The sequence below is a fragment of the Lissotriton vulgaris genome, chromosome 10, assembly GCF_964263255.1.
Source record: "Lissotriton vulgaris chromosome 10, aLisVul1.2, whole genome shotgun sequence".
Classification (NCBI taxonomy): Eukaryota; Metazoa; Chordata; class Amphibia; order Caudata; family Salamandridae; genus Lissotriton; species Lissotriton vulgaris.
In genome coordinates this window covers 35,058,831-35,086,329 of record NC_141698.1, presented here as the reverse complement: position 1 = coordinate 35,086,329, position 27,499 = coordinate 35,058,831, and the positions used below count along the sequence as shown (strand labels likewise).

Here is a 27,499-nt window from a genome sequence, read left to right as displayed (position 1 = left end):
AAAACACCTGTTATTCGCAGTTACGCATACATCTATATAATGCTATATAATAATCTGCACTCCATTCTGATTAAAATCAAAGTGTCAATGTAGATTGCTGAAGGGTGTTAGATTTGTACTGTACGGGATGGAGACCCAGAAAACAAAAGCATCTCCTGCGTGGGTTAAGACTGGAACTGAAATGAACTGTGTGATGTGTGGGAAATATGCACAGGTGACATCATTCCCATACAGAGAAACCAAGCATGTGCACAGCGCCGCAGCAAATACACCCATGTAACAATGACTGCACATGTAATGGAAAACGATGCATTCTTTATTACATCATTAACTGCTGTATAGACGAGCTGTGAAAGACTAATGCTGATTGGATCTGGACGGGGGTTCTGAACAAATAGTGCTCCAAGGAAAGGTTTAGGGGTCGGTCCCATTCCTGACCTAACATCTGTGCACTGTACGAGTCAAGGCCCAGACACTCCAGCTCAGAGTGTGCAGCTCTGCCAATGTACCTCCATTAGGAACTGCTGCTAGACAACGCTGAGACACACAGATCTGCTGATGCACCTCAGTCCTGAGCAGCAGTAGGTCCTGCTGGCACAGTACAGAGTGTGCAGCTCTGCCAATGTACCTCCATTAGGAACTGCTGCTAGACAACACTGAGACACACAGATCTGCTGATGCATCTCAGTCCTGAGCAGCAGTAGGTCCTGCTGGCCCAGTACAGAGTGTGCAGCTCTGCCAATGTACCTCCATTAGGAACTGCTGCTAGACAACGCTGAGACACACGGATCTGTTGATGCACCTCAGTCCTGAGCAGCAGTAGGTCCTGCTGGCCCAGTACAGAGTGTGTAGCTCTGCCAATGTACCTCCATTAGGAACTGCTGCTAGACAACGCTGAGACACACGGATCTGCTGATGCACCTCAGTCCTGAGCAGCAGTAGGTCCTGCTGGCCCAGTACAGAGTGTGCAGCTCTGCCAATGTACCTCCATTAAGAACTGCTGCTAGACAATGCTGAGACACACGGATCTGCTGATGCACCTCAGTCCTGAGCAGCAGTAGGTCCTGCTGGCCCAGTACAGAGTGTGCAGCTCTGCCAATGTACCTCCATTAGGAACTGCTGCTAGACAACGCTGAGACACACAGATCTGCTGATGCACCTCAGTCCTGAGCAGCAGTAGGTCCTGCTGGCCCAGTACAGAGTGTGCAGCTCTGCCAATGTACCTCCATTAAGAACTGCTGCTAGACAACGCTGAGACACACGGATCTGCTGATGCACCTCAGTCCTGAGCAGCAGTAGGTCCTGCTGGCCCAGTACAGAGTGTGCAGCTCTGCCAATGTACCTCCATTTGGAACTGCTGCTAGACAACGCTGAGACACACGGATCTGCTGATGCACCTCAGTCCTGAGCAGCAGTAGGTCCTGCTGGCCCAGTACAGAGTGTGCAGCTCTGCCAATGTACCTCCATTAGGAACTGCTGCTAGACAACGCTGAGACACACGGATCTGCTGATGCACCTCAGTCCTGAGCAGCAGTAGGTCCTGCTGGCCCAGTACAGAGTGTGCAGCTCTGCCAATGTACCTCCATTTGGAACTGCTGCTAGACAACGCTGAGACACACGGATCTGCTGATGCACCTCAGTCCTGAGCAGCAGTAGGTCCTGCTGGCCCAGTACAGAGTGTGCAGCTCTGCCAATGTACCTCCATTAGGAACTGCTGCTAAGCAATGCTGAGACACACGGATCTGCTGATGCACCTCAGTCCTGAGCAGCAGTAGGTCCTGCTGGCCCAGTACAGAGTGTGCAGCTCTGCCAATGTACCTCCATTAGGAACTGCTGCTAGACAACGCTGAGACACACGGATCTGCTGATGCACCTCAGTCCTGAGCAGCAGTCGGTCCTGCTGGCCCAGTACAGAGTGTGCAGCTCTGCCAATGTACCTCCATTAGGAACTGCTGCTAAGCAATGCTGAGACACACAGATCTGCTGATGCACCTAAATCCTGAGCAGCAGCAGGTCCTGCTGGCCCAGTACAGAGGGCACAGCTCTGCCAATGTACCTCCATTTGGAACTGCTCCTACACAATGCCGAGACACACACACACACAGATCCGCTGATGCACCTCAGTCCTAAGCAGCAGTAGGTCCTGCTATCCCTGTACTGCGTGCGCAGCTCTGCCAATGTACCTCCATTAGGAACTGCTCCTAGACAATGCTGAGAGACACACACACAAATCCGCTGATGCACCTCCATTAGGAACAGCTCCTAGACAATGCTGACACACACAGATCTGTTGATGCACCTCAGTTCCAAGCAGCAGTAAGTCCTGCTATCCCTGTACTGCTTGCGTAGCTCTGCCAATGTACCTCCATTAGGAACTGCTCTTAGACAATGCTGAATCACACAACAGATCCGTTGATGAGCCTCAAATCCTGAGCCGCAGGTTCTGCTAGCCCAGTACTGAGTACGCAGCTCTACCAATGTACCTCCATTAGAAACTGCTGTTAGACAACGCTGAGACACACACACGCAGATCTGTTGATGTGCCTCAGTCCTGAGCAGCAGTGGGTTCTGCTATCCCAGTACTGGGTACGCAACTCTGCCAATGTACCTCCATGAGGAAATGCTGCTAGAAAACGCTAGGACATACACACAGATCTGTTTATGTGCATCAAGCCTGAGCAGCAGCAGGTCATGCTAGTCCATACTGAATATGCGACTCTGCCAATGTACCACCATTAAAAACTGCTGCTATACACTACGGAGACACACGGATCCATCGATGCACCTCAACCCTAACTTGCAACATCAACTGAAAAATAGTAATGAGAAGTAAACAAAACTTGCTTCCAATCAGCAGGCAAATTAGTTTCAAGTTTGGGAAGAGGAAGCACGCCTAAGGTTGGAATGTATGTACTTAAATCTGAGCTGGACCTTCCCCTGTCTTTCCAATACTGGCACCAGCAGATGTGACAGGCCCCGTCTATGGAGCACGTAACTCCTAAACAGTCGGGAAAGGGAGTGTACATCCATACTACCTTACAAGGTCCTATGTCTGCTATCAGTGACCTGATAGCAGACAAATCAGCAGCGTCTTCCTGCCTAACCCTCAAAGTTCTTGGATCCCAGCTCCATCTGCTACCCAAGCCTCAGACCAGTAAAGAGGGGTTCAGAGGAGAACAGTTCAGCCCGTAACGAACGGCGCTATGAGTTCCGGGTCCACAACAGAATCTCCAATGGGATGGTCGATGTGGAACTCGCGCTGGTGCTGCAGGCGCTGACGGGTCTTCTTGCTGCTGCGCTGTGGAATCGGCAGCTCGGAGTGGTGAGCTGGCAGCGGCTCTGTAAAGAAGTAAGGGCACAGCAGGGCCTGTGGGAGGAAGAAGAGAAAAGGCATTTAATACTCTGTCTGTAGAGTACAAGTGGGTGATCAGAGCATCCCATGACTCACAGCGTGAAAGGTCACTAAGCATGTTCTGAAACCAGAAGGTTTAAGTAGATAAGAATGTGCAGAGGCTGTAGGAAGTGACACAAGCATGGAGCATGCCAAGGCTGATATAAGCAGTAAAGTAACAGAGACCATAACAGATAAAGCCGGAGCAGACATGAAGCACACTCAGGCTGAAGGAGAGCTGAGGCCCTTTAAGGGAGAAGTGCAACCTCAACTTCCATGGAAGGTAACAATTAACCATCAATTGATTAGTTCTGTTTATATCAACACAGTTGTATTCAATTGTATAACAAAAAGAGAAATTGTTAGGATTTCATACTATGTACAATTAAACATACACTGGTGCTCCCAAAACGACAACCTTGCAGTCAAGATGAAGTCAGTGTAATGTGGGGCGCTGGTGCTATACAGTTTATATACAGGAATAGTGACTGATTAAAGATGCAGTGTTAGTAAATACACACTCTGACAGAGTGAAATGCTCCAAAATCAAATAAAAACAGGACACTATTTCGGTTTCATAAATGTTTCGACCTTATGCAGTTAATTCGGCAGGGTCATCATCAGGACGTAGAATGAGAAACACTCATTGACTGGTATGGCAAAGAAAATATTCAGTCTATGCATCCACAAAGAGTTCCCGCATGTGGTTCGGATCAAGTGTGGTAGGCATCATTCAAATCTAGTGTGTGAGATACCAGCGGATATTTATATTTGGGATGTACTGTACATCGTGTCCGAGTAGTGAGGGACTGTTACCTCACAGATCTAAGAAGCAACAAGGAAATCAATGTTGCTAGGAATCGCTGCTGGGCAGTTGGACAGAAACAACTTATGGGTCTGGAGAAATACACCCTGGATAAATGGTGTACTGTTGTCCACATGACAGGTTACTAAAAACCTGAACGGTCTTGTTGTTTTTTGAGCAATCATGCGGGCCCAGATCGACTTTATCGAGCAATCGCTCGAGCCAGGGATTTATTCCTCTCAGCCACCCGGTTTATTTCTTTAAAAATCTTAATTGTTCACAAACAACTAGACCATTCGAGTTTTTTGTAACCTGCTCTGTGGGCTACAGTACACCATTGATCCAGGTTGTATTTCTCCAGACCCGTAGGACCTTTCTATACAACTGACCAGCAGCGATTGCTAGGAACATTGATTTTCTCATTGCTCCTTAGATCTTAGAGGTAACAGTCCCTTACAACACAGGCCAGATGTACAGTACATCCCAAATATACATGTCACCAGGTATCGCCCACACTAGATTTGGACGGTGGCTATCGCACTTGATCCGACCCACATGGCAGAACTCTTTGTTGATGCATAGATTAAATATTTCCTTTGACATATCATTACATGTGTGGTTCCCATTCCGTGTCCTGATGAGGACCCTGAATAAATAACTGCATAGTGTCGAAACGTGGATGACACAACAATAGTGCACTGTTTTTAGTTGATTTTGGAGCATTTTACTCTGTCAGTGTGTATTCACCAACACAGCATCCTTAGTCAGTCATTATTCATGTATATAAACTGTATAGCACCAACGCACCACATACTCACTTATTTCACTTTGACTGCACTGTTGCGTCTTTTTGTTATACAATTGAATAAAACTGTGTTTGTATAAACAGAACTAATCAGTTGATGGTTAATTGTTACCTTCTGTAGGAGTTGTGGTAACACCTTCCCCTTAAGTGACCATTGTTCCCTTTATCACTTTTCTACCCGGGTCCCAGGGTTACTGGGTTGCCCCTTGTTCTTTTACATAAAAGGGAGCAGAGGTAGTTATGGAGGGCCAGGAGTTGGGCAATAAACACAAGCAGGCCTAGAACATGACATCCCAACCTAACAAAGGACAGAAGCCCATGGGCCTTCCCTCCTTTAGAGTCCGCTGTCGTCGTTTTTGTTAGCCCAGTTTGAGTATGAACGTTTTTCTTGTTTGTTTCTTAAAACCGTATACAATAAATATGCATCAGATATACAATTAAAAAAACAAGGAAGCCTTAAATTGCAAGCCTAAAATAAACTAGGGATAATTAAAATACTTAAAATAGTTGATAATGTGGTGTCTCTTAAGGCAGCACCATCCCTTTGGTAGACCCTTCCCAGTTGGACAGTGTGTGTGTTCTTGTCTCTTGGAGCTTATTGGCCAGGGTTGCAAATGTTGCTTCAAGACTGACAGGTGTTGGCGCGGTGCCCTTGAAGCAGAACAGAGCTGCTTTCAAACATGTTCATGTGCCTTCCACCCGGGAGATGAATGCCAGTTGCTTCCTTCGTGCGTCCCGCAAACCTAAGCAGAGGGTGGATATATATCCAGTAGACTCCTTGGCTACATTGCAGATCCTGCACAAGTTGCCCACTATTTCAGAAGCTGTCACAATAACTAAAAAGAAGGTAAAAAAAAGTCTAAAGCACAAAAAGAGCCTCTTAACCCAGGTATTGCTATTGTAACCGAGACAAGGATGCCTTGGTAGAGGGTGACTCGACAGTGCAGCTGTAACGTTTGTACTTACTAGCTGAACTTCCCACCACTGCTGGCAGCAGAGCACCGCCAGTTTCAGGTGCTACAAACATTGATTTATAAACAGTCAACATTGTTCAAGTGCCGTTTGGATGGCAATGTTCACTTGTGAAGGCGCCGGTGCTGGGCTGGGGTTCATCGGTTGGCACGGGTCCCCATTCACCGTCCCTGTGTGTCAGTTCCCATTCTGCTGGTGACTGTTGCCATTTCATAGTCATACATGTTCAATACGTGTACACTTTGTGCTGGTGATTGCTGGCGTTCAAACATGGCCGTGGTTTATGTCTTGCCAATGGTTGTGAGGCTACCTTGATTGAATAAACAAACATCTGTCACAGTAAACAGACTGAAATCCATCATCTCAGACATCCTTCTGAAATGATTCAACGACGAGAGCACAAAGCAGAAAGAACTATACTGAAGATGAGCAGGATGAAAACCGCCTGACTTAATGATGAAACGCGCAGACAGCACCCTCTGCAGGCAAATAATAACAACGCACCGTTTCAGCAATATCAACACAAGAGCGCCCTCAAAGCACGTTAGACCAGGGTCTGACCATGAAAGCACAGCCCCAGTGAGCAGAAAGTGCTATATCTGGGCGGAAGATGCCTTCTAGGCACTACTGGAATTCAGCAACCTCAGAATTATTCTGAAACCCAAGATTTCCAAAGAGTCTGAGCATGACAGGCACACCCTGCCGAATTCAGCAGACATGAGGGTCTTTGAGCGGTGCTAATGAGAGATCAGGGTTTATGGAAACCTGACATACAGGCTTTAGAAGCCAAACCCCAGACATCTCGCCGAGATCAAAAGGAGGGCATACCAGCACAATGCCAGAATACACACAGGATCTAAGAATCAACGCCTACACATCCCACAACACACAGGAGTTACGATCTAAACGAATCATCCCAGAGCATCCAAGGACTTAGCAATACACTCCTACAATCACACAATACACAGGAATCAGTAACGGCCGGTCCCAGAGCATGCAGGGAGTTGGCAATAAACACCTACACTCACATAACACACAGAAATCAGTAACGACAGGCCCCAGAGCATGCAGGGAGTTAGCAATAAACACCTACACTCACATAACACACAGAAATCAGTAACGACAGGCCCCAGAGCATGTGAGGAGTTAACAATCCATGCACACACTTACATAACACACAGGAGTCAATAACGACCTGTCCCAGAGCATGTAAGAAGTTAGCGATCCATGCCTATAATCGAAGAGCACACAGAAGTCAGTAACAACCGCCCCAGATCGTGCAAGGAGTTAGTGATCCACGCCTACACTCACACAACACACAGGAGACCATAATGTCTGGTCCCAGACCATGGAAGCAGTTAGCGACCCTCGCCTACACTCACACAACACAGAGGAGTCAGAAACGAACGGTCCCAGAGCATGCGAGGAGTTCGCGATCCACACCTAAACTCACACAACACAGAGGAGTCAGAAACGACCGGTCCCAGAGCATGCAAGGAGTTAGCAATACACTCCTACAATCACACAATACACAGGAATCAGTAACGGCCGGTCCCAGAGCATGCAGGGAGTTGACACTCCACGGGGCACGCCGAGCAAGAACCAAGTAGGTTAATCGGTCTGATGAACAGAAGCGACAAGAGAACGGAATCCTGTCCACTTGGTAACGCTGGTGCCTATGAAGCGAGAGTTTCGCTTTCAAGCGTTTTTTCAAAAGTGAAAAACGCACCTTTTTGCACGAGATCCCTATTTACGATCTCTAAATTGAACTAGGGCAGGACGCTCCTTAGCGTGGGCGGACCACCCAGTTCAAATCACCTACGGTCCTGACGAAAACCCTTGAATCCATGTTTGGGTTGAAACATGTAGACCTTTTTAAACAATAGTTTTGTACATTCACATTCACATAGCACACTTTCGCTATTTTTATATATTTTAACACGACTTTTTGACACCAAAGCCTTCCTAATTGGGCAAAGGTGCCACACTTTATTTTTACTAAGGGTTCAAGCGCTCAAGAATAAATACTTGAAGTGAGTAGTGTTGGCCCTTTTTAATACACAATTTTGATAGTCTTGTACACATAAAAACGAAACCAGCTCCACTGTAATCAGGTGTCGCAGCACACCCTGTAGGTACTCGGCCTATGGGGTGGGACCTCGATGATGAAGCATGTCACCAACTAGGTTGGTGAGTGAGGGGTCTTCTATAAGGATATGCTTTATCCAGTAACAGGTTGGGGCAAAATGTGCTAACCAGAGCACTAGTGCTCATTGTAAGAGAGTTACCTTTCTCTCTACCCACGAGGGGTTACTCCTTTATTGTTTTTTCAGTTGGCAATAAACACCTACACTCACATAACACACAGAAATCAGTAACGACAGGTCCCAGAGCAGGCGAGGAGTTAACAATCCATGCACACACTCACATAACACACAGGAGTCAGTAATGACCTGTCCCAGAGCATGTAAGAAGTTAGCGATCCATGCCTATAATCGAAGAGCACACAGAAGTCAGTAACAACCGCCCCAGATCGTGCAAGGAGTTAGTGATCCACGCCTACACTCATACAACACACAGGAGACCATAATGTCTGGTCCCAGACCATGGAAGCAGTTAGCGACCCTCGCCTACACTCACACAACACAGAGGAGTCAGAAACGACCGGTCCCAGAGCATGCGAGGAGTTAGCGATCCACACCTACACTCACACAACACAGAGGAGTCAGAAACGACCGGTCCCAGAGCATGCGAGGAGTTAGCGATCCACACCTACACTCACACAACACAGAGGTGTCAGAAACGACCGGTCCTAGAGCATGCGAGGAGTTAGCGATCCACACTTAAACTCACACAACACAGAGGAGTCAGAAACGACCGGTCCCAGAGCATGCAAGGAGTTAGCGATACACGCCTACACTCACACAACCCAGAGGAGTCAGAAACGACCGGTCCCAGAGGATGCGAGGAGTTAGCGATCCACGCCTACACTCACACAACACAGAGGAGTCAGAAACAACCCGTCCCAGAGCATGCGAGGAGTTAGCGATCCACACCTACACTCACACAACACAGAGGAGTCAGAAACGACCGGTCCCAGAGCATGCGAGGAGTTAGCGATCCACGCCTACACTCACACAATACAGAGGAGTCAGAAACGACCCATCCCAGAGCATGCGAGGAGCTAGCGATCCACGCCTACACTCACACAACACAGAGGAGTCAGAAACGACCCGTTCCAGAGCATGCGAGGAGTTAGAGATCCACGCCTACACTCACACAACACAGAGGAGTCAGAAACGACCCGTCCCAGAGCATGCGAGGAGTTAGCGATCCACACCTACACTCACACAACACAGAGGAGTCAGAAACGACTGGTCCCAGAGCATGCAAGGAGTTGGCGATCCACACCTACACTCACACAACACAGAGGGGTCAGAAACCACCGGTCCCAGAGCATGCAAGAAGTTAGCGGTCTACACCTACACTCATACAACACACAGGAGTCAGTAACGGCCAGTCCCAGAGCATGCAAGGAGTTAGCGATCCAAACCTACACTCACACAACACACAGGTGTCAGTAACAGCCGGTCCCAGAGCATGCGAGGCGTTAGCAATCCAGGTCGACACTCACACAACACACAGGAGTCAGTAACGGCCAGTCCCAGAGCATGCGAAGAGTTAGCGTTCCACACCTACACTCACACAACATAGAGGAGTCAGAAACGACCGGTCCCAGAGAATGCAAGGAGTTAGCGATCCACGCGTACACTCCCACAACACAGAGGAGTCAGAAACTAATGGTCCCAGAGCATGCGAGGAGTTCGCGATCCAGATCTACACTCACACAACACAGAGGAGTCAGAAACGACCGGTCCCAGAGCATGCAAGGAGTTAGCGATCCACGCCTACACTCACACAACACAGAGGAGTCAGAAACGACCGGTCCCAGAGCACGCAAGAAGTTAGCGGTCCACACCTACACTCATACAACACACAGGAGTCAGTAACAACCGGTCCCAGAGCATGCGAGGAGTTAGCGGTCCACACCTACACTCATACAACACACAGGTGTCAGTAACAGCCGGTCCCAGAGCATGCGAGGGGTTAGCAATCCAGGTCGACACTCACACAACACACAGGAGTCAGTAACGGCCAGTCCCAGAGCATGCAAAGAGTTAGCGGTCCACACCTACACTCACACAACACACAGGAGCCAATAACGACTGGTCCAAGGGCATGCAAGGAGTTAGCGATCCACACCCACACTCACACAACACACAGACAGGAGTCAGTAATGACCGGTCCCAGAGCATGCAAGAGTTAGTGATCCACACCTACAATCACACAACACACAGGAGTCAGTAAAGGCCAGTCCCAGAGCATGCGAGGAGTTAGCGTTCCACACCTACACTCACACAACACACAGGAGTCAGTAACGACCGGCCCCAGAGCTTGCGAGGGGTTAGCGTTCCACACCTACACTCATACAACACACAGGAGTCAGTAACGACCAGCCCCAGAGCATGCGAGGGGTTAGCGGTCCACATCTACACTCACACAACACACAAGGAGATACAAGCCTATGGTGACCAATACCAAAACACACAACAAGTTAGCAAGTCCAGAACACAAAACCAGAATCTATGGCATTCAACCCTAAGCACAGCCTTCTACAAACCTTTCTCACCGACAACGTAGCAGTAAGGCTTTTCTAATGAGCCTCTCGCAAATGTTTCGGTCTCTGCTGACCTTTTTCATGGTGGAACTCAATGTGGTGCTGGTGTGTGTCATGTCCAGGCACTTCAGATGAATGTGTGACTCTATCTAAGGAAGCTTTTCCTTGTGGCTGGTTAGTCAGACAGGAAGGCTGGGGAGATTCAGGCGACCTCCAATGAATCGCTAAACTAGTTTCACTCCAACTTACTTTTTAGATGCATCCATGGTTCAAGCAGAAGGTGATGTCCCAGTTACACCTCAGTCAGACTGTTTCCTTGCTAGTGTCCTCAAGTTGCCCAAGTCTAGGACAAAGCGAGAGTTGCCCATGCTGGACGTTAAGAGGGCACTCACCTACTACGTTGACCCTACAAAGACACTCTGAGTTACCTTTCAGCTGTCTGTGAAGTTGACTCAACACTCAACAGAGAAGAGCCAAGCAGCGGGAAAGGATCAAAGTGTTAGATAGTACATTGAGTGACGCAGGTTGCCTACCAAAAGATTGACAGAAAACTGGCAACAACAATGACAGCCCACTTGTTGAGATGGAGGGCTACAATGTGGTGTCTATGGCCAGTACGCCCACGGATCAAACTATAACCAGTCGGTTATCGTGGTCATTTTGTGAACTTTACCGCTTGGATACAGACACGCAAGTCAACGATGCCATGGGACAAGTTGTGGAGAAAACTTGTTTCGATAATGGGGCATCTCTTCACCTGCTCTCATATACTCACTGCTTGATAATCAATACAAAAAGTAGAGAAGGATAAGTTCCTTACCTATAAGGTTTTTCGTGAGAATTTGTATCTTTGAAAGAATTACACACTTTGCTCCTGGCTTCCAGGGACAGATGTTTCACTGTTTGCTGAAGGAGGCCTGTTACACAGAATTTGAAGTTGACAATCACCAGAGCCATAAACCTGCAGTCAGGGAGCTTTTAATGCAGAATCCAGACATTACCAGTTTTATGTTTATTTTGTCGGAAGATTCCCAGCTTGACTTGTGATGAATACTGAAATAGTATGTAACTCTATAAAAGAGCCAATGCTGGAAAGGTTTGTGACCCCAGTTTAATCTTCACACCAAGTCTCAGAATGATTACAGTGACTTCTTTCTGCATCTTGATCTCCACGACTTATTGTTTGCGCGCCTGGCCTAGGCCACTCTACTCACCTCAGCAGCACTGATCCGTTGCTTTGAAGGATACACCAAGAACCGTTTCAGCAGCTCCAGGGCCTGAGGGGAGGCATCTGGCACAATCTGCTCAAGGGGGATGGGAGGATTTTCTTTAAATGAGATTTTGTTGTAATCTGGCAGGTCAGTGATTTCCTGGAGAGCAACAGAGGAGAAAGAATAATCAGGCCGAACAATAAACTACAGACATAGAACAATTTTGAGGAAACAGGAGCAGAATTCCTCTAAATGAGAAATGTAAGTGGGTCAGATGCAATAGCAGTACCAAAAAGCTGCAATTTATTGGATGTGGTGTTCAAGTATTTTATGACATCTACGTGTGATTTTTTAATGTAAGCCAAGTGCTGGACCTAACTAGCAGGCAATCTTTAGTAGCTTCTACCACAGTCTTGCGACAACGTCTTCAGACAATCTGATTCCATCATCATTGGACAATGTAATGGCTTCACTCCGTAGCCTCACCACCAGACAATCTCATGGCCTTGCCACTTGCAAATAAAAGTGTCTTTTCAATGATTGATCTATCAGCCTCATTACTGGTTAGTCGTATGGCATCATCGTTATACAGTTGTTCATCCATATGACTGCAGGTACCAATGGTCTCAAAGCTGGACAGTCTAATGCTCCATTACTGAGCAATCCCAGGTCCTTATCATCGGGCAATTTTATGGCATGTTTACTGACCTAGCCCACAGCCTTGCCTTCATAGAACAAAGGAGTCATTGTTAGACCATTTGACAGTCACATGACCTCATCCTAAAATACACTACCTTCTTCACCACTCACAGCTTTGTTGGGTCATGTGGCTAAGGTCTTGTAAACGAATAGGACATTTGTAGCCTTGGCTTTGCTCTGGCAAGGCAGAGGGTTGTGATGTGTTGGTCCAGAGACTCCCCTCCACTTCCCCAAAACTGGGAGCACAATTTAAAAGACTTTAAAATGATGTCTGATAACTACTCCACTATGGTGCATCCAATGGTGTTATTGCACAGTACTCCCTCCTCCCCATTTTTCTATATTTTGGAAATTGTCTCACTTCCCTCAATGAGAATCCACAAACCAAGGGTACCTTTAGAATCTCCAACATGTGCGAAAATTGATACCTTTTGAGGAAAAACGTTATGAAGGCTTAAGCGCAAAGTGCTGGGTTTGGAAAAGCTCTGTGGTGTGGAAGCTAAGGAGCTAAGCATGTTTTAACCCTATGTTCATGCATGCCAGGTCATAGTTAGGTGTCCAGGATCATACTTCAGGTCTAGGGTATGAAATGGATCTACAACTGTAATGTCCTCTGCTACTTACTCTAGTGGGATCAACTCTGGCTCCTGTGTTATCCCTAATGCTTCCATTTGGTATAACCTGCTTATCCGTTTTAATACTCCCACACTCTCCTGTCACAGACACCACTGCTCTCGTTCTGCCACCCACAGCGGTTACTGACTGGGCCAGTATCCTGTCTGTTTCATTCCTTGCCTTCTAACGTTTTCTGCTGTTGTGCCTCTATTCCCTTATCCTCAGACCACTCTTTTGCCTACTCACGCTAGCCTCACTGTGAACGTATTAGGATTTACAGTGCACACATGTATTAAGGGTGTCTTGTAGTAGTTCACTTGTAGTTTTTTAAATCTAAATTCCATATGCTAAACATTATTTGCATACGTTAGCTAACTTACCAAACATTAGATTTTTTACTTAAAATTAATACATTTGTGATCTGAGCACATGCTGGGATCTGGACTCATTCTTTTAGATACTGAATGTAATCTGACTCAAGATTATTCCTGTGTACCAGACTATCAGGACCATTTCATTAGACAATGCCTTGATCTCATTTTAGACAATCCTACGCCATCAAGAACAATATAAAAAAAAAATCAACATTTTTATAACTTTGTTATTCTACAATCACATGAACTCATCATTAGAAAGTTCTAAAGAAGCAGTCACCATACCTGTATCGAACATAACAAAATCTTATGACCAAACCATTAAGCCATTTCAACCTTAGACAACTACCTTAAAAAGCGCTTGCAGAAATCAAGATTATGAAAAGACTAGAAAGAAATATGTCTGGGCAGATGAAAAAGGCCACAGCTTCCCAGAAAGGCTGGTACAATCCAGGAAATTATGGAAAGGAAACATTCCTACCAATTTATTTGCCTGTCCCTGTAAAAGAAGGATACTAAAGCGTTACCTTACTATGCCATTGCACCCTGAAGGCTGGTGAAAGATTGGGTGGCTGCATTCACCATATGGGTTAAATAGTGACCGTGTATCGCCTGACATACGTGTCAGGGCTTTTCAGACAATGCACGCATATCTATGAACACACACACACACACATGAACACACACACACACACACACACACACACACACACATGAACACACACACATGAACACACACACACACACACACACACACACACACACACACACACACACACACACACACACACACACACGACACTAACTCTTTAATGTTTCAGAAATTGCACCTTAAGCTTATGGCCTGGAATTCTAACTGAGGGTGTGCAAGACCACCATATTATTTTAGTGGCAGGTTGACAAACGTTGTTTATATCCTTATTGTACATAATAAATGTCGTCTTTTGTAAAATACCATAAACTGTGCATGTGCTAACTGCATTGAGGAGTCAGGGTGAGGGTTGATACCTAAAAATGAGCCCCTGTAGTTAACAGTTCCTCTTGCAACGGTATTGGAGTCCTAACCCTCTGAATCTAGATGAGCTTAAGTCTTCATAGGGAAGAATGAGAGACAACTGTCTGATGTTCTTTTCTTAGTGGAGGGGGCAAAATACATTATTCTCTTTGGGGTGGGGGCACTCTGGGTTGGATCTCCTCAGCCCAGATTGAGAGGATCAGGGCAATCCTTGTTCCAGTCCACCTCACTTGTCTTGGCTCAAGACACAGGTGACCTAGAATATAAAATGCAGCATATCCCCCAACCATGGTGTCCTTCTCACGTACCGGCCAGATCTTCTCGTTGGGCGTCCCAAGGACCTGAAGCACACAGCACAGCTGCTCAATGTCATTCTCCCCAGGGAAAAGGGGTGAGTTATTCAGGAGCTCTCCGAAGATGCAACCCACTGCCCTGCAGGTGAAAAACAGATGGTCAGTTACTGTTTATTTCTTTCTTGTTTGCAAATATATATTACACTTTGAAAGACCCAGTGAAAAATAAATCATGTAATAGAAAAGGGGCAATGTCCTTGTATGCGAGCCTTATACATCTTTAACCTTTGGTTTCCTTTAGAAGTATAAAAATAGTAGGCCATAATGGAACCGTCCTTCAGGTAGGGTGTGTATAGATTGTAAGTTGCATAACAAGGTGATTTACCCTAAACGTTGTTGTTTGCAACAAGAAGGTAAGTGAGGAGTTAGCATTAACGTGCTTGTAGTGTTGTATATAAAGTGTGAGTATGGAGTGCTCTCTTGAGGGTTTGCTACAAGGTGAGTGAGTCTTCTTAAGCTGCTAAATTGGGAAGCTGATTCTATCTTCTATTTAATCTTCTAGAGTGCAGGTTCACCCTAAAGGAACACTGAAACAGTAAGGAAAAATACAAATGCCAGAGTAATAAAACAAATAATTCACAAAGTAGATATGCTTTGAGGACTTTCCTAAAACTTAAGTATGACTGAATTGATGGCCCTATGAGGCGAAGAGATCTTCTGCCAGGCCAGTAGGCGTAACCTATGGGGAGAGCGAAGAGTCGAGACTCGGAGTGCAAGCTGCTGCTCAGTTTGTGATGTTGGAATCACTCTCTGAATCCTGTGTAGTTTATTAGAATCCTTTCAAGTCTGTTAAAGCTGAGGATGATGCAGTGTTCAATTCGAACAGGACTTGTGGAGAGACCTCCAGGGCTTGAGACCACTGGAAGGAATGGAAGGATCCATAATTTGATTTCTCGTAGCTGGCATTGCACTGACTCGGGTTGCAGGCAATTTCCATCACTTATAACACACAGTGACTTTACTTTCCTGAAATACGCTGCTTCGCCTAAAAGGATGGCTGTATATGATGGTGCCATCGATTCGTGGGTCCATTCTTTCGGTCTTGTTTGAATCATCTTGAGGACGTTTTTCACGACTGTGCACTGAGCCCCAAAGTTAAGTTGGTCTTAGACATTGGGGCATGGCATGATGCTAGGCTTGCTTGTGCCGGGTGTGGGCTTGGGGCCGGACATAATGCTAGCTTGCTTGTGCCAGGTGTGGGCTTGGGGCCTGACACCATGCTATGCATGCTTGTGCCAGGTGTGGGCTTGGGGCCGGACATCATGCTTGGCTTGCTTGTGCCAGGTGTGGGCTTGGGGCCGGACATCATGCTAGTCTAGCTTGTGCCAGATGTGGGATTTGGGCCGGACATCATGCTAGGCTTGCTTGTGTCAGGTGTGGGCTTCGGGCCTGACAGCATGCTTTGCTTGTTTGTGTCAGGTGTAGGCTTGGGACCTGATTTCATGCTATGCTTGCTTGTGTCAAGTGTGGGTTTGGGGCCTGAGAGCATGCTATGCTTGCTTGTGCCAGGTGTGGGCTTGGGGCCTGACACCACGCTATGCTTGCTTGTGCCAGGTGGGGGCTTGGGGCCTGATATCATGCTATGCTTGCTTGTGTCAGGTGTGGGTTTGGGGCCTGACATCATACTATGCTTGCTTGTGTCAGGGGTGGGCTAGGGGTCTGACATCATTCTATGCTTGCTTGTTTCAGGTGTGGGCAAGGGGCCTGACATCATGCTATGCTTGCTTGTGTCAGGGGTGGGCTAGGGGTCTGACATCATTCTATGCTTGCTTGTGTCAGGTGTGGGTTTGGGGCCTGACATCATACTATGTCAGGTGTGGGCTAGGGGCCTGACATCATGCTAGGCTTGCTTGTGCCAGGTGTGGGCCTGGGGCCTGACATCATACTATGTCAGGTGTGGGCTAGGGGCCTGGCATCATGCTATGCTTGCTTGTGTCAGGCGTGGGCTTGGGGGGAGGGTGCCTGTCCCGGGAGGGCGCTCAGGCAGACCTGGGGAGTGCTAGGCAGTGAAAAATAAGAGTGAATGTATGATGCAAGTGTTCCGGATGAGTGAGGTTCCACAACAAGGCATCTGGGGAGCTCAGGTGGAGATGGAGTCAGCTTTTTTTAGGGTGTGCATATGTGGAACATATGAAGGTATTTACCTGTAGCATACATTCCCATAAACGTGTTGAAATGTACCTATCTGAGCGGCAGAAAATTAACTTCACATGTTTCTTTCTCTCCAACACAATAGAGATTCTGGTTTCTATTGACTGATTTCCTTCACAGTCTGATTGCCGAACAGGATATTCGAGGTAGGAGCAAGTGTATGAATTTACACTGAGTCTCCAGGCCCTGAGCTGTTCATCACCGACTAGAAAACCTTTGACCAGAGACACCCTGCCCTATCTCTTTGGCTGCTAGATCCAAGAGGTTTGCTGACGCCTTGTTAGTGTGATTAGAAACAACCTGCCCTATGGCGAGTAAACCCAATACTGTCTACTTGTTTCACCACAGAAAGATTCTGAACAGGATGCAACAATCCATGAAGGGCTGTACTTCTCGCTGCAAACATGGACATGGTTCCCATCTCACCGTCCTTCTAACCAATTTAGTTAATCGTTTTGCCGTCCTTAGAAAGTGTTAAGAAGAAACTTCAGAAGGGGCACCTGAATGCTGGTCCATTCCAGGACAGAGATGGAGTCAAGAAAGCAGGTACAGCCTGTTCCGGGAGGTTTGTCAATGGCAGCACATAGTTTGTAGGTGCAGTTCCAGGCTCCATCATTTTGTATGTCAGATGTCTGGACATGTGTAGAAGAGTTTGGACCATCCATCCTCTCCTCTGCCTTCTTTAAATTCAGCAATAGAAGTCACAGCATCTGAGGCATAAGGTTTAGTCTCTAACGTCGATCACAATGCTAAGACGACAACCGTTCCTGTCCGGTTCAGGATATCACAGATGGAGTATGCCAATGGGGATTCTGGCTTTAGGTGCACAATTGCATCTGGTGCATTGTGGATATCTGGCAAGTGACATATACACAGCCATAGCATGTATTTGGCTGTGTTTTCAAGTCCACAGAATGTCCTCTGGTAGGACAGCAGTAGGTGCCCATCCTTCTGGCATGGGGTAGGGAAGCATCCATACAGTGTACATTCTCGAAGTTATCAAGTGCCTCGTGGAGGAATGTCTCACTGTTACAGATCTTTGCAATAGTAACAACGTATTCAGTGTCAATGGTGTGAACAACAAAGGTTTCTACATCAGTAGTGAAGGTGATCTGGATGTCGAAAGGCTTTTCAACTAAGTAGTTCTTGGCATAAATGAGTGTCAATGTCAAAGGAAAGCTGGTTTACGCTGGCAGGTGGCACACAGAAGCCTCTTCAGAGAGAATCTGCTGGGTATCTGAGGGTATTTCAAGAGGAAGGAGAGAGCAACGGTGGTTGAGTTTTAGATTTTCTTCCATTCAATCATGAATTGCTGATCATGGTCAGGCAGAACTTCTCTCAGAAGAAACCGCAGCTCCCGGAGACAGGAGGCCAATCTAGTGTCATTTTACCAGGCATGCAGGACAACTCTTAAAGTATCCATTGTCTGCCCATCTTCATGCCAGTGAAGAGTATTTAAAAACTGGAGGCCGTATCAGAAGGAAACCATAGGCTTCACTCTTTCAAAGAGTTTTAAAAAAGCTGAAGCTAAACTGCATTCAGTAAACAAAAAAGGCAAAGAAAGAATTTAAGGGAACAATAAAAAAAAACAAGAAAGCGCATCAGTGTTCTGGTATCTTCTCTGGTCAAGCGGAAAATAGAAATAGAAAAGAGGGACTTACCAGATAACCTTAGAGCTGCTGCTCTGTAAAGGGTTGTGCTTCAAATATGAAAATAAATACTTCTAGACATTTTTTATACTATGAACTGCTTTGAGAAGGTAAGCTTTAGGATGTATTGTTTATACCTACGGCAAATGTTATTTCTTTAGAGTTTTAAAACGAAAACAGCAGAGCTTAAGGCTTGCATTTGATACTCTATGGTTACACACTTTGTTCCTTATTAAAAGTTACTCTATGATAGTCTGGTGAACTTGTGGAAACAATACACAAGTGTGATTTCATTTTCATTTCATTGCCCTAAGTCCACCAGAATATCATCATTTTGATGATTTACGGATTGCCCAAATGTAAAAGATATTTTGTTTTTCCACAAAGGTAAATAGGTCAATTAAAGTTTTAAATATTGTAATGCATGTGCACAGGACTACACACTGTGGATTACCTCCACATGCAACACAAATCATTCGATTCTTTGGGTTTCATTGTTCACACATCACACACATACACACACGTCCTGTTAACTTGAGTGGAGGTCACCACTCTTCTGCCGTTGTGTTTGGGAGAGGGAGAGCACTTCCTCTTCCCTATATCTTGAAGAGGGAGAGAGAAAGGATAGTCAGACATGGACGGGTGGAAGTCTACCATTCCCCTCCACCTGCACCTGGAAGAGGGAGATCAAAGTAGTTGTCCTGCATGGTGGCATGAAGGTCACCCACTCCATCTCCCCTGTATCTTGAAGAGGAAGAGCGAGAGCGAAAGAGTAGTGCTGAATAGCAGGGGGAGACTGGCGAGAGACAGAGAACAAGATCGAGAACCAGGATATGGCAAATTCTCCAACTGAGCACAAAAAAATAAATAAAACCATAATTTACAAGAGGAGTAAAGCACTGGTGCAGATGACAGCATACTGGGCAGACAATGGTAAAAAAGAGACCAGTATTGCAGATGTACATTGGTGACAGATGTTTTGGGAAAGTTAAGGTAGGAATTTGACAGACATGCATCTCACCATAGATCCACACCCTCATCATATTTCCGAGCACCGTAGAGGAGTTCTGGGGCACGATACCACCTAAAATAGAAGAGAGAAAACAACGTTCAATGGCTCACTCACTGTCCACAACTGCTGCGCAGGATACCTCTCAGAGAGTAGAGCCCAGGCTTCAAATAGGAACTAACAACGGTTACCAGCCAAGAACAATATTTCACCAGCATCAGTGTCCTCAGTAAATTAATGTACTATAGATTCATGCTCTCCAGTGTCAGACCCTAGAGAGGGGTTCTTAACTTGTGGTCTGAGGAACTCTGGGGGTCTGCGGAGCCTCATCAAGGTGTCACAACCATTATCAAAACAAATTGATATTCAAATGAAATAATTACAATAAATAACTTATATATAAATAAGGAAGCAACACTGTAATGTGGAAACCTTTTCTATATTTGATTGGGAATTACACAAAATATTGAAATATTTGAGCATTTGCTTGGTGTATACTTGTTTTTGTATTTTTGTGTTTGTTTTGAGGTCCAAATCGTAGAAATTGACTGAGCTGGGGGTCCTTGGCTTCTACAAATGAATCAGTTTGGCCCCCCAGATTCCAGTAATAATCCAGTGGGGGACTACATAAATCAAAAGGTTAAGGATGCTTTTTAGATAGTAGAAATGGATGTGGTTCTGTCTCTATATAGAATGTCAACTATCCCGCTCACATCACAGGGGCTCTGTTGCATGATTTTCATGGAAATAAGTTACTTACCTGTATCTCCGGTTCTCAAGCATTGGTAGCATTCATGAATTCACATGCTTGCATCCGTCCCCAATTCAAGAATGTGAATCTATAAAAGATCCAATGCTGGAGAATTTTGCTTTTCTTTTTTGGAGCAGGAAGAAAAAGGCATTGGCTTCCATGGCTAGCAGTAAAAGTGGGGCTCGTGTGAATCTGCACAAGATATAAGCTCTGGATTTCTGTGGTGTCACACTCCAACTTCATTTTCTAAATCATTTGATCTATTGACTTGTAGTCTATATATCCTGATTACATTTGAAGCCAGGCTGGTTTATTTAGGCTTCTGATCCTAAGTCACTTTTTGCAGAGTGTATATTTAGTAAGCGGCAAAGTTCAATTCAGCTAGTCTTAAAACCTTAAACTGAACGTGACAAGTTTTAGCCCAAATATCTTGAATACTATATTGACAGATGGAGGAGAAGCTTCACCTATAATATAGGTACATAGAGGCAAATATAATTTTCCATATGGGTCTTGAAGCCCAGAAATATGTAATATGTATGTATTGTGGAGAAGTGTGGCTCAATAGTTAGAGCGGCAGACCCTGATGCAGAGGTCTGGCCCGAGACCAGGGTTCAATTCCCGCCTCAGCGGGTCTTGGGCTCAATTTCCTCAGACCTGATAATTCTCGCCTCGGTGCCTATTCTAATCATGGGTCGAACTCTGCAGCTCTGGGCAATAGCTTGCTTAATCTCCACAACGGCCCCTACAGCGCTGAGGATGCCTGGCTTCACCTTGGGGGTGCCCAGGAGTGGGCATTTCACAGGGAAAAGCCAGGAAGGGTTCCACAGCGGTATGCCTACAGCGCCAAGACACCTCAGGGTATAAGTGCGCTATACAAGTACAAATTCATTTCATTTCATTTCATATTACCCTTTCTGTTAAACATTGGGGACAAAAGTAAGTCTAAAGTCAGTGCACTAAGCAGAGACGCCTTCAATCATTCCCACACTGGCTATGTGAGGCATCTTGTCCTGTAGCTATTATGAAGGCAGAGAGAAAGAGCAAGGGAACTAGGCAGAAACTTTTAATAATAATAATAATAATAAAACTTGTACAGCGCATGCTACTTCGGACAAAGTGTCCCAGGGCCTAAAGGTCTAGCTACAGATAGGTGAGTCATAGAACTCCTAAGAAGATGGAGAACAAACTATCTAAATAACCAGATTCTTAAGGTTTTACGGAAGAATGGGTCTGTCTTTGCCGGTCTAAGATGCAAAGGAAGGGAGGTCCATAGCCGGGATGCCAGAAAGCTAAAAGAGCTGCCTCAGTGCGAGATCTCTTCACAGTGGAGACTTGAGCCAACAAGGCCCCTGAGGACCTCAGGCATTTTGACGAACACTACGGCTTGCTGAGAGGGTGCAGATAGCAGGCACCGGTCTTCGTAAAAGCCCTGTAACAGTAGTGCAGGACTTTAAAAGAGAGGTGTTTCTTCAGCCAATGCAGTTTGCACAGAGCAGAGCCCACAGTGGCCAGCTTTGGAAGACTACACAACAACCGGGCTGCTGAGATCTGAACACGCTGGAGTCTCATCAAGCTAGACTGAGAAAGTTCCAGATACAGCATATTGCAGTAATCCAGCCAGGAAATAACCAGTGCCTGGATGACTGTTTTCCTAGCAGATTCAGGCAAACAATTGATAATGTTCTTAAGAGATTTTAGAATCTCAAAGCTATGCAGCTATAGATCGCTGGCATAATCTGCATCCAAGTCCAAGCACACAACTCCTGCAAGAAATTCAGAAGCAACAAAAAGCTGGTATTTGCGCCACGGACAGACTCACGTGCGTGCCGTCCTCTGGAACCTTTAATACTGGATGAAAAGCCAAAAGCTCCAACCTCCACATGGAATGTTCATTTTCCACCAAACTCAGATGATGATTGAAAAACACTGAACAAGTGAAACAACTATTCTCATCAGTAATCCTGTAGAGTCTCACTGCTGAAAGGAGTGACTGAAATAAGTGCATCGATGCACACATCGAATACCAGTTAAGGTGCAACTCTCTTGTTCCCAATGTCAATGCGATTGCCATGGAGAAAATAAACGTTCCACCCAAGCGCTCTTACATAGAACCATGGATGACGCTTCTGAGGTTTAAAACATGTTAGCATGCTGAAAGCAGATGTAGTGCGTGCATGAAGAGCTGTGAAGAGCATTTTAGAAGACGATGATTATCGAGTCTTTGAGACAGCAGAGCGAGGAGACACAGGGAGACTCAACATACTCAGTTGCAACCTTTAGAGGTAACTCTTACAAAAGCACGATGAGTTATATCCTTGAGACACAGGCTCAGGGCACAGGCTAGTGATTTTACAGGTCAAACTAGAAGGCGAATTCTTAAACTAGCCTCTTGGTTCATTTCTAACCGCTTTCAATTGGGCCTTCTTCCCTCCTTATATTACAATGATTAAAGTGAGGGTGGGGAACTACAATGAAATCTGATTGCTATGTAAATCAGCTGTAATGTTTTACATTCTGAACACAAAAACTGTAGGGAAGTCCATGTGCATCTTCATAGGAAATGTAATCGGGGAGATACCTTGAACTCGGCCTCCTCCCACTAAAACTAGTGTGCAATGTACTTTGCTGATGTGCTACTTTAGAGATTACCCAAATCACTGTGGATCTTATCTTGAGGCTGAACTTTCCTGGAGTTAGATGAAGAGATGGATGTTAACCATGTCGGTTCAAGGACGTACCAACCTTTCATTCCACATGCAGAGGTAAAAAATACTGCAGCCTGAATGCTACCAGGATCACACTGGCACAGATTAGAGAGATGGAACAGCTGTCGGAAGAGACTTCTTTATTGAACGCTTTTCAAAAATAAATATTAGAATTATGGAAAATGGAAAATTTCCCAAAACTGGTAAAGACTGGGCTGTGCTGCATATACATGCATTTGTGAGTCTCTGCCATAGTTATAGCCAAATCAGAATTCACATGCTCTGGACTAAAAGCGAAAGCCTGACATTCTCTGCATAGAACCATTACATATCTTGTGAACGAAGTCACAGAAGTGGTGACTGAAGTTGTATTTTGTCAAACTATGAATACCAAAACACAACAGGTAACGGAAGAGAACACATAAAACATGGGCACAAGACACAGATAAAATAAAGACCGCCTATAATTATTTTTCAAAATACATCAGTGTTGTAAGATTGTCCTAGCCAGAACTGAGCTGTCGCTTTTTATCATTACATTCTTTAACTTTCAGCCAATACTAAAAATATATGGACAGTGCCAAGAGAACTGAATAGGCAGAGGTCAGAATACGAGCTGCATTCTAGCAGGCAGTAGTGTCATTGCACTCTTCTGGTTGGAGGCAAAGTATCCACCACGGCTATACTAGCAAGTTCTAACCTGCTAACATACTTGATATGGTGTCATAAATCTGGGGAAAACGTCAGAGCTGGTTGAAAAAGAAAAGGGTAAAAATGCTTTCTGGTGACTACATAATGCTTAGTCCCTAAGGACTTCCCCATTGTCAGCCTCCCCTAAAAATGTCTTGTACCACAACATGTTGTCTACCTCTGAGTTCCACTTCTATGGTTTGAACAACTGCGGTTTTCTGTCCAAAGGCTGAGGAGTTAGGAGGAGGGCACTGGTAGCAGGAAGGACCCAACATACCACAACACTATAAAGGTAACTTTGACCTAATATCATGACCCAGCTCATTCTCAACTTGAGCGTAGATTCCACAGACATCATCAACAAGGTAGGAAGGAGGAGAAACATCATTAAGTAGCTATCTCGAGGTTAAGAGGGCTCACAGACCTCCGGACTAAATCTGGCATTGCACCGTGGGAGAAGGGGGTAGATGAGGTGGCAAGCCTCAAAAGCCTACTGTGTAGAGAATGTCAAGGGTAATCCCCATTTGGGGTTGCTTGTGTTCACGTTCCAGGTGGTCGTGGTGGCCTGGTTTGGCATTTTGGCCTCAACTGTTCCTAGAGGAGTAGGACAAAGTCTGAGTTCCATATGGCTAGTCTCTACCTCTGTGGCTCACTATTTGGGAGGAGATAAAAGTGCAGGGTGCAGTTCATGTCCAGATTCTGCAGGATCTCCTCAACCGAAGAAGCGTGACAATGTGGAAAGAAGGTCAGAAGAACAACCTCATCATTCTTAAGGAACTCTAATAGCACTTTCGAGATAAAGGAGCGACGAGTCAAGCGAACACCCTATCTTCAAGGAACATTGTAAACGGCTCTGACGTGCAATGGTCTGAAAACTCACTTATGCTCCTTAGTCGGTAGAAAGACTGATTTCCACAAGAGACGTTTTAAGTCACAGCATACCACTGGTTCAAACTGTTGTGAATCAGCCACGCAAGAGCTAGACTTGGGTTCAAGAGTTGAAAAGATGTTGTAGTGGAGGGAAGAAATGCATTAGACCTATCAAATACCTGAACTCACTCGATGCTGGTTGTGGAGGGCTCTCCAGACCTGTTCCAGAAGGCGCTAATTGGTTTCTGGCATTCAGGTCTCAGTCAGGTGATTTAAACATACATGACATCATTGCCTAAGTGTGTACATAAATTGAAGTTCTTTGTTAATGCACAGTAACAAAATTGCAATAATTTGCTTTTAAATCTGCTACTATGTAGTTTAATGGGTGTTGGGGGAAGTTTCGAGGGGTGTGATAAATGGTAAATCTTATTTTGCTGCGGAAAGTGGAGTACCACACCTAAAAAAAAGTAGGCGAGAACCACTGGATTATTGAACAGACTATGCATTCTGGGATTTTATGGAGAACTCTCAAAATTAGAGAGGCAGGGATGGGGTGCTAGTGTACAGAAACCTGCCGGGCAGCCCAGCATCAAACAGTCACCCATGATACTGGCTCCACTGCCCATGAAGGAAGCAAACTGATGGCAGCATGAACTGAGGAGAGTGGTACATGCACATTCCCTAGGTTTTACAAAGGGATTTACTTGCTGGAGGATCTCCCACTCATTTGACCTTCTTAAGCTCCCTCCTACGGTACTTTCGATCCCTTTAAAACATTAAGAACATGTATTGTTGCAATGCTAAAGGTGCTACAGCCAGCTGGCACATTATGACCATCACTTGAAAAGGGGGTGTGTGGCTCTTAATACATGGAGAATGTGAGGAATGGCACAGGCTACACACACCCCCATGTTAGAAACTAAGAACACAAATGTTACCAATGCAAAATCATCAGACTTGTTGGGTTGATACAGATTGTCCCTAAATGTAACCAGAGAAGGTCCCTGACATCTGATCTTGCCAAAGAATGGACAAGAATCACCCCAGAAAGAATTGTTTACCCAAATTTACATTAGTGCTAAGAAAAAAAGTCAAGGCCTATTCTTTCTAATGTCCCAAAAGGTTAATTTTGTTAAGTACAGGAATCCTCTAAACCTCATGCATGGGCTTCCAGAGGCAACAGCCATCATTCTCTGCCACATGACTTCACTCACCACAAAACAAAATCCTACTCCTGGAGAAGTTTTAGGCTCCCAAAGCTGGGTTGTTGAAAATTAAGAGATAATCAGATTTTAAGGTCAACAGCTCAGCACTAGCTATCACGACAATAAAATGTCTATATTGATGGTCAATTTATCTGTGCGGTATTTATACCTATCGCCTTTGACCATATAGACAGACCAATATTATGAAAAAAATTGCAAAATTTAGCAGTCCCTTATAATTTAGTCCGATTAATTTATGAATTGAATACTTGGACCTTGTCTCAAGCCCTCGACGGAAAACAAGGTCTTCCTTCAAGAATGTTTACTAAAGAAGGATTAAAGCAAAGCGGTCTGCTTTCACGCTGGAGTTTGAACTGATTAGCCCTTTTGTGCCGGGTTTAGCAGAAGTTATAAGATGGAGGTATTTTCTTATACATAGGAAGAGATCCAAATCTTATACGATAAACTTTAATAAGCTTTTTCTCCTCTAATTTTTCCTCTAAATCCTCTATCATCCTACAGTCAGGAAAAAGGAGGGTGCAGGGCATGAGCGTGTCTATCACTAACTCATGTCCTAACTAATCAGTCAGAGGTAATCACTACAAGTTTATTTTTGGATGATATCAAAGCTCATACCACTGCCTCTGTGTGTGGGTGGGTCAGTAACTTGGCTAGGTTCAGTGTATCAAATGATTAAAAACAAATCTTAATGGTGGCTGACTGCATTTGGTGATGGGTGAGTACATAAAAACGTACTGTTAGTTTGAGGTTTAGGACTGGATTGCTGTGTAATGTGATGAGTTTGAATATGTTCTTTTGCAAGTTCAAGCCTCCTTCTGTAATTTAAAAGCTTTTCATCAACTAAATATTGTGAGCCTCTGTGTCATTTGACAGAAGGGCCCAGGATGGTGTGGTGCCAACCTCCTCCTCCGATGGGACTACTGGGATAGAGGAGAATGCCCTGGAACATGTGTCCTCTCTGCAAGAGACATAGGGAGGAAAATGTTTGCCCTCTTCCCTCTATCTCCTAATGAAGACCTACCTTTCCCTTGTTTTGGATTGGATAAAACCCTTTCTTCAAGGTGGGTTTGTTCAGCTGTACCCTGATGTACGTTGAAGACGGTTGCTTGCGGCAGTGGCTAGGTTGCCATGAGATGGCAAAACTAGTTTAAAGTTTGGATTAAACTTGTAAGAGGTAAAGAGGAGGGTTAGAAACTAAATTCTGGAAGCCCATCTACAATGGGCAAGTAAGATTGATTGAAGGCAGATGGTCCAGGTTAGAAAAATGCTGACAGAAAGTAAGATGGTCGCAGACCTAGCAGGTGTTCCTAAGTAAGAAAAGAATGACATGGCAGACTCTATAGTGAGGGAGGCCGAATAATTTAACTGGAGCCACTGGGACGAGATAATAAAACCTAAAATAACAAGTTGATTTGTTTTACATTGTAGCAAGAGTTATGAATTATTTTGAAGTAGCTCGGAAAATGGCGGTGTAGCTGCATCACTGCCTAAGCCTGAAAGTAGTAGAAAACAAGGATTTACAAC

General features: G+C 45.3%; 1 protein-coding gene across 3 annotated transcripts in view; it reads right to left on the bottom strand.

Moving 5' to 3' along the window:
• Nucleotides 1–295: 295 nt before the first annotated feature.
• Nucleotides 296–27,499, bottom strand: part of CDK20 (cyclin dependent kinase 20) — a 93,891-nt gene continuing 66,687 nt past the window's right edge. For 2 of the 3 annotated variants that reach the window (XM_086940366.1, XM_086940367.1), the window contains 4 exons: nucleotides 19,740–19,802; nucleotides 14,874–14,997; nucleotides 11,866–12,021; nucleotides 296–3,367 (listed from right to left, as the gene is read on the bottom strand). In XM_086940366.1, the coding sequence (XP_086796492.1) occupies nucleotides 3,182–3,367; nucleotides 11,866–12,021; nucleotides 14,874–14,997; nucleotides 19,740–19,802 (529 nt within the window). In that variant the 3' untranslated portion in view covers nucleotides 296–3,181. The remainder of the gene's footprint in view (nucleotides 3,368–11,865; nucleotides 12,022–14,873; nucleotides 14,998–19,739; nucleotides 19,803–27,499) is intronic. The other variant, XR_015300646.1, reaches the window with a different exon arrangement.